Source organism: Meleagris gallopavo, chromosome Z, assembly GCF_000146605.3.
Source record: "Meleagris gallopavo isolate NT-WF06-2002-E0010 breed Aviagen turkey brand Nicholas breeding stock chromosome Z, Turkey_5.1, whole genome shotgun sequence".
NCBI classification, from domain to species: Eukaryota; Metazoa; Chordata; class Aves; order Galliformes; family Phasianidae; genus Meleagris; species Meleagris gallopavo.
The window spans coordinates 28,668,016-28,676,604 of record NC_015041.2 but is presented as its reverse complement, the minus strand read 5'-3'; the positions used below and the strand labels follow the sequence as shown (position 1 = coordinate 28,676,604).

At 35.4% G+C, this 8,589-nt stretch overlaps 1 protein-coding gene across 1 annotated transcript in view; it reads left to right on the top strand.

Moving 5' to 3' along the window:
• NFIB (nuclear factor I B) overlaps positions 1 to 4,028 on the top strand; it is a 177,725-nt gene extending 173,697 nt beyond the window's left edge. The window contains exon 2 of the mRNA XM_031557305.1: positions 3,904 to 4,028. Coding sequence (XP_031413165.1) covers positions 3,904 to 4,028 — 125 coding nt within the window. The remainder of the gene's footprint in view (positions 1 to 3,903) is intronic.
• The last annotated feature ends 4,561 nt before the right edge of the window (positions 4,029 to 8,589 follow it).

The window sequence follows — 8,589 nt, the reverse complement described above, 5'->3', positions numbered from 1 at the left end:
GGAAGGAAGGAAGGAAGGAAGGAAGGAAGGAAGGAAGGAAGGAAGGAAGGAAGGAAGGAAAAGCATGTAAAATTGGGAGCAACCTAAATGAAAATTTAGGTTGAAAATTTTGGTTTCATCGCATTTGTATGAGGAGGTTGTTTTGCTACTGGTTGAATAGGTTTACTTACAACTAGTAAAAGAAGTCTTTGTGCATATAATTATTTGGTAAAAAAATTGAATAAAATGCCATCTAGATAGACAGTTAGTCTGCTTTATGTCTTTCTCCATCACACTGAAAGAAAAATAAGTAATTTTTTAAACTGAGTGCTCATACTGTTAAACAAATTAATGACCTTTTGCAGAAGACAAAGAGAGATTTAAAGTGTCTTAACATGCCTGTTGCTGCCTTGCATTGTGTGGCTTTCCTAAAACGTGTCTTTCTCCCGCCTTCAGAAGAACATTACTCTGATTTCTCTTTTCATTCAGTGTTCTGCTCACAAAATTGTTAGTCTTATAATTTGTTCCTATTATGATCATGGTTCTCTTGTTCTTTGTAAGGCCATTTGTATCCAATAAAATCAGAAACAGAATGCTTTATAATTACTGACACTGGTGAGAGAATTGGATCATCATAGGCCATCTTGGGTCTCTCTCTTTCATCATGAGAATGAAATGCTTCTGTGTGTTTTAAGTGAAGACTTATATAGGTTGATTCTCACATTCAGCACACAATAATTCATTGCTTTTTTGAGATGACTGAAACCCAAATACATTAGTAGAATCTACTTCTCAGACCACTGTGAGAGAATTAATCTGTAAAAATCATGTTTAATTAGAACTTAACATAATGCAAAGCTAAGCCTCACTGGCAAATTATAATAATTAGCTAACCATCTATCCCTGTAACTCCAAAATTCTTTGTTATGTTTGTCTTACTATTATATGAAAAATAGTTATTTTAAATGACATCGATCTGTTAACTAGTTTGATGAATCCATAAAGAAACCGTGTTGACGGAGAGAAATTAGGACTCGAAGATTTCTTCACAAGAACTGAAAAATATTCTTCACTTTCTTCAGCTTTTCAGTAATTTTAACACAAGAAAGCTTTGAAAATTATCTGTTAGACTATGTTAATCCAGTTTCAAGTTTCTATCCGCTCCAAACTTTACTGCCCAAGCTTCATTGAATGCATCTGCTATCAAATTGGTACTTCATTTAGTTACCTATACTTTAACCATTATTTTGGACCATTACTGTGTAAAACTGTTCCTCTCTAGTAATTTAAATAATGATTTGTATGGTTTGCAGAAACAGAGAATACGCGTTCAAAATATGTTCCCCCTCTTGATAATGAAACTCTTATTCTTGTTGAAACATAAGGAAAAAGGCGTTAGTTCATATGAAGATCTATATGCAGGAAAAAATCATATTTTTAACATTCTTTCGAGTTGATTGGTTTTTGAAATGGGCTTAATTTTTTAACAAGATCTGATGCATCTTATGAAAAGTTGTAGACATTTTTAAATATCTACATAGTATTCACTATTTTCAGATTTTTTTCTGGCAGTTTAGGAGACATTCTTGACACAGCAAACTAACTCAAGAAAAACAACAAAAGATCTGATAATGCAGCATTTACTATTAATTGATTAAAAGTACATTTTATTACCTATGAAGAAATACAAGTGTTCCATTGGTTTACTCATGAGAGAGTTTTCTCTGTACTGGCAAAACTGCATAATTCGTCTTAACTGAAACACTGTTCCTTACAACCCACTAGCGATTTTACAGAAGCCTTAGATTTAGCATAGCTTAAAAACAAAAATGCTATTCTAACAGCAAATTTTTTAAGGAATGGTAACAGTGTATTAGATCCAACAATTTTACACACAAAAATGCTATTCTAACAGCAAATTTTTTAAGGAATGGTAACAGTGTATTAGATCCAACAATTTTAAGTTAAAATTGCGAGTTTAGCAGAGCATGACTTTTCTTTACCTGTGATATCCAGAGAAGGAATGATTAGACATAAGAAAAAGAAAATAAAAACACTAACTTAGATTGTTTTTGTGAAGAATCTTCCATATAGTTTCAAACCTTTCACAGCTTATGTAGCAATACACAGAAAAGTAAGTTAGATTTTCTTTAAGGCCCTTTCAGTAAAGGATATGATGTCCGGCACATATCAGAGTTCATAGAAAATTGAGAGTAAACCTGACCAGCTATGGTGACAAGAATTTCAGGAGCCCCTGATGATGTGCAGTGGGAATGACTGTCCAAGGGTTCAAGATCCCAAACTGTTGGATGTGCAAAATTTGACCAGAACTTATCCTTCATTCTTCCTAGAGTGGGTTGAAGAAAATAGAAAAAATTCTGTGTAGAAGAAATTCTGTGTGAAATTTGCTTTCTAGTGAAGACTTGTGCAAGAGTGATTTCATTCTTTATTGTAAAATTTAACTGTGTTTTTAATAGCTTTGGAACTGGGTTTTACGTGTGCCTTGGTTTTCCAGTTCTCTGATAGATCCTCAAATGCTTTCTTGTCTGTTGAGTTCAGCTCAAGATAGTTCAGGTGAATAATTTACAGGCCACAGAGGTACATTTGCGTTCTGAACTTCTCATCTTCAGAATTTGAGCTGTGAAACTGATTTCTATCTCAGTTGATACCACTGATACAATTGAGTTTGTGTTGACTTAAACTACTTGAAAGGTGTGTGTGTCAAGCATGTTTGCTAAGTTACATAGCAGATGGTAAAAGATTTTAATGAGCTCTACGTAGCAAGTAACCTTCTAGGTTGAAGGCTATGTTGGCTTTAAGGAGGCTGAAGGACAAGTATTTGTTGATATGTACTCTTCCTTTTTTTTCTCTGTGCTTTTTTATTTTCTCTTTAATTTAACTCTGCAAGCAGCAACATTCAATAACTCTGACATCACTCAGATTCAGTTGGCAGTAAGAATTTCTGTAGGACTGTGATATAGTCCTTTGGAGGTCCTCTGCTACTAATGAACATGGTTGCACTTTGAGTTAATGGATTTTTTTTTTAATTGAGCCCACTCATATACTGAATGAATAGGTTGTGTTTCATTTAATTTCTTACACTCTTTGAGTACAAGAGTGTCTTTCATGTCTTAATTTGTTAAAAAAAATTCTTATAGCAAAGAAAGGTTTTGTTATATTACTGGTGTGGGCATACAGAAAGAAGATTGTTTTAAGAGCAATTACTTTTATACCATTTATTGTCTAGTACATAGACCAGATTTCACTCTCATCTTGATTCATCAAGTGCATGTACCAAGAACACATTTGAAGTATACAGCACTTGTTTTTAATAGTCTTATGTTACATAACCTTCATTTCCCAACAGCAGTTCTTACAGACTGGGAACACAAAGGCTATATTGTTTTAAATTGGACAGTAATATCTACAATGCAGATCTGAGCCTGTGGAAGCATCATAGGCTTTTGTGCTTTAAGGGAAGGTTAAAGAAACAGGATTCATCACTGCAAAGTCCATTAGTTTCCTGATCCAGTACATATTTCTGGTCATTGCCCAAGAAGAAGCTACCTCTCCTCTGCTGATTGTGCAATATTGTATTTGGGGGATGGAGGGAAAGGGAATGAAAAGGTACCCTTGTAGATGTGTTTACATCCTGAATGTTTACCTGAATGACTGTTTTGTCCTTGTTCAGTGATCTATGAGTTTCCCTTGTTAGGATCATTGCATCTTTCACAATGTTTCTGGTTCTGCATAAAATGGGTAACACATAGTATGTTTGTTCACTAATACCTTCATGTAGGAAGTCAGGGAAATGACCTTTAAATAACAAAGTTAAGTATTAGTTTAATACTGAAGGAAGGTATTAAAAGGATGTGAGATACTTTCAAAACAAATTAGTAAAACATTTCTTTGATTTCTTTATAGATTCTGGACAACCAGGAAGTCCAAGCCACAATGATCCTGCCAAGAATCCACCAGGTAAATATAAGTTCCAGAACATGTGCAATCTAACATTGTCTGAGAACAAAGATACTACTGTTAATAGTTAAAGAGAGCATAATTGATCAACAACATATTTTGCGCTGTTAGGTACATATAATTGGGACAAGCTGTGATTACTTTAGCTCTTTTAAACTGGCAATGCCTCAATTGTAGTTTCATCAAGATTCGGTTAATATATGGAATTTTTCTTTCAGTTCATGTTTTTTCAAAGTTTCTAAGTGGGGATGGACTGAGGAGTGAGATGAAAAGATCTCCAAATAACTTTACTTTTCAAAAGTTCCCACTTACTAGAATTAGCCTTAATGTCAGACAAAACACAACTGCCCTACCTCTAAGTCTGTGTACTGAGTTAACAACAACTTTCCTTTAGTTTCAATTTTCATGTGCATTTCAAAGTGTAAATATGTTCATTTTTTGTAAAAGTACAGAGCAGTCAGAGCAGTTTTTGAACACACTGTTAATGGATCATTTTAGCGACATTTGGCACTTTTTTGAGAGAGATTTCAGTGATTTCATGGAAACAGTCCTTTCAAGGATTCTCCAAAAATAAAAATTCTAGAGAAAATCAAAACCACACTGCCATTTCACACTGTTTTGGCCAAAAACTCTTTGTACCTTTGTGGAGTTATCCTTCCAAATCAATTTGGCAGTGTTGGTAAGTCTTGTAAGTCTTTTGTTTTTTATGAATTTTATCAGAGTAAGACAAACAAATGTAAGAGACTTCCTCATACTATAACTTCTTAAAGAGTAAGGAGTGACTCCTGCCATCAAAACAGTACTGTATCTTCACATTTCTCTCAGAAGAATCAATCTCAGAAGAAACAACTATCATTAATAAGCTTGAGCTAGCTTAGTTTGCTTTTTCTTAATAGAAAATGAACTACATTCTAACCAAGAACTAACTGTGTGACGGTAGGCTGTTACATATACATGAGTATTTTCTGGATTTGGTAAAACATTAGGGAGAACAGCCTACATTGTGGCTATACAGTTTTGTACCATGGATAGGATCAAAGCATTCTCAGTACGTTTTGGAATGTGCCATGTGTGCTGGAACTGAATACTCAACAGTGGAAAAACCACTATAACTTATTATACAAAAAATCTGCATTCTTTTATTATAAAGAGCGGCAACATATTTCTTGAAATTTGCTGAAATGTTTTGGAGTTATGATGACAGAAGAAGTAAAAAAACTAATCAAGCTGTTTTTTAAGTGTTTTTGATCATTATTTATTTATTTATTTATTTATTTATTTATTTATTTATTTATGAAATACATGACATAAATTATGGAGGATAATGGTTCAAATCCCTTTTTTGGATTTGGAAATCCCTTAATTATCAGAAAATTTACACCTGAAACAGAACTGATTTTTTTCCTCATCGATAAATACAATTTTGTAAAATTTGGAACATTTGACCTTAGAGAATTTGTTCTAAATTATTTATACTTGTTAATGTAAGGAAAGCCAAATGCATTATATCTCATCATTTTGAAGGATCCTTTGTAGCCTCAGAATTTGAGAAAGTGAAGGCCAGTTGTGGAAACTTATCTTCATTGTTTTAAAATTCTGTTTTAAAATACCATTCAAAATTTGGTGTAGGAGAACAGAAGTATGTATTTCACTAGAGAGGATCACAACTTTTTGTGTCCAGCCCCATCAACTCAGTCTCAACTCTGGATTACTCTAGAAAGAGATACTCTTGCTGCCAACAACACAACTATGTGGCAGGCAGCAGAGGAGCCTCATAGGCTTTCTTTTGGCAGTATTGCAGGACAGGATCAGTTGCCGTGATGTCTGATGAACTCCATTGTACCAGGAGCCAGCAGGAGATAGTGGCAGAGAAATCTTTTGCTGGACTTATCATGAAACTTTATGCTTGTAATTTGAGCATAACACTTTCTCATACTTTGGAGTCATTGTTGACGGCATTGTTCCTTTTATCTGTAGCCAAGGGAGGACAGAAAATGCGAGCTGTGCCTTGCTTCCATTGAAACCCTTCATTTGAGCAGAGACAGTAGCATAATTAGATGTCATCTGTTTATTTGAGGATGTATGAAATTCTAGCATCATTCAGCTTCCCTGGGTGACACTGTTTTGCAGTTAAAATGGCAGAGAGAAAGCACTGAGGTTTGTGGGACTGCCAAATACAAGTCTTCTGGGCTTGTACAAGGATATATGTTGGAGTCATACTCCCATAGATTTGTCTGCTTAAAAGGGACTATTCTCCTGTTCTTTTCTTACTAAATTTCATGACTCCTTCGTGTTCTTAAGACAAGCAGTCACTTCTGTCAAAATCTCGGAGGACATACACTCTGAGGTGCTGTATTTTTTTGCACCAGGCTAGGAGCAGAGGGACTGGCTATGCAAGAAGGGTCCTGTTCTTTCAACATGTTTTGGTTTGATGCTTGAATATCAAAGAGCCAGGTTGTTGGCAAGGCATAGGTGCTGTTAGTGCTTGGATGCCACTAGTCTTCACAAAGACTTTGCCAAGGAAGAAGAGACTGGAAACGAAGTTGTAGTTAGTGAGATTGCTGGTGTTAAAAGTGTTTTTTCTAGGTTTGGCTAGACTATTACATTCTTTAAGGTGTCTGGTAATTTGCTGTCTTAACTATGGTAACGTCATGTGCCAAACAAAAGAACGTTAAGAACCCTTGTTGGAATTCTTTATAATTGGTTCTTAAAAATACACTGAATATTTTGATAGCATAACACAGTGCTAAGTGTAGTTTGTGGTGAAAGTGGTATTTAGCTTTTGTAGCAAGATCCACAGATATCCTCCTCTAAATTTTATTTTTCAAAAACTTTTATTGGGTTTATTTCTGAAGAATGAAATGTGATTTTTTTGTGAGCTGGACTGTAAAGGTCACTTCTGCAAAGGGATTGTTTTGTTTGCTGCTGACATCTAGATGAGCTGAGCTGAACTGAGAGAAGAGTTTGGATACCATTGTTGCCCAGACCAGTCATTAAGCACCTAGAATCTACAGGTTTATTTGGTGTTAGCTGTTAAAAATTTATATAGCTTCTGAGAGTGAATAGACATGGTACCATTGGACCAAGCCATACCTGGATCAGTTAGTGCTTAAAATGAAAATAGATGGAGCAGAGGTGACTACTAGTTAAAAAATACCCACAAAACAGCAATAACAAAACCAGCAAGCAACAACTCCTCTTTATGTCTGGGTATCTATTCAGCTACTGCTGAAGGCATGTTTCTAAAGCAGGAAGACCCTCCTTTGCGGCAGTTTCAGTGTAATTCTATATTATTTGCTACCAGTCAATTTCAGTGTAGATATGATCTTATGCGTGTCCCAAGAGTGTAGCTTAAGGAAATTAAGAAATGAGCCTTCCTTACTATCTGTGCGACACAAAGTATTTGCGAAGCTGTGGGTTGGTTGGTATGGAAGGAAAATGAACTGCTCTTTCAGTGAGTTCATCTATTAGGCATAAGACACTTAGGGGGGTGTGTAAAAAGAGAAAAACATCCAGAACCATTTATAAGCTAATGATATTCACACCACCCATAAAAATTTGGCTCTGATGATATCTTCTTCACTGGTCAGTTCTTCTATTAATTGATTTTCTGTGTTTTTTTCCATTTTATTTTTCTCTCCTCTCCTCACTGCCTACTGGCCACAATTGTTAAGATACTGGCAAAGTTACCTGCTACTCGTCATTGGCGTGAGATTGCAGCTTGGCAGGCTTGACTTACACATTGGCATTAAAATGTCTTTGTGCAGTTGTTTGAGTGCCAGGGTGCTCAAATCTTTCAAGGCAGTCTTTTTAAACTGCTAAAATAAAGGTAGCAAATAGAGAGACTGATAGAGTAAAATGTTATGTTAATATGACAGTAAGATAGGATGGACATCTGAACAGAGTTTGAGCCTCATGGGGACTCCTCATGGAATCAATACTAGTTACTATTGGTGCTTCATCTTTTGACTTATGGATATAGTCACAAGGAGAATAGTTTTCTCTTGGTCAGATCTCTTCAGAATATAAGAGCTATTCTTGACCAGCACAACATCTTTCAGAAGTTGTGAAGAAAACCTAACCATCCTCAAATAGATGATTACGAACGTCATTGGCCAGGGAAGACAAATACATTCAGATTTTTGCTATTATTCAAACAGTTGAGGTCAGAAATTATTACAGCTGTTTTCTAGCAAATGGGACCTACTACGTTTTTTGTTTGTTTGTTTGTTTGTTTGTTTGCTTGCTCCCCCATAGAATCTATTCTGATTTAGCTGAATATCTTAATATAAACATTGCAGACTCTATAAACTTAGTCAGGGTTGAATGTGGAATGAAGATGACTCAGGATCAAGCCTGTGTGCTAATGAATATTACATTTTTAATGTAGGGGTAAGAGATTTTTTGAGCAATTATCCTTTCAATTTTCATTCCTCACCATTTGCCGCCTTCTTTCCCCCATAGTAGCCCATGATATCTGAAGATAGGTCTCCGGTCTGAATGACAGATGGTTCGGTGAATCCCTAGACCCAACACTGCTACTCTGGTGTGGGTTTTCCCCTTGTATTTTTGCCAGAAATTTTGTTCTGGGAATCTTTTCTAAAGAAGACCTGAATGAAATCACAATCTATT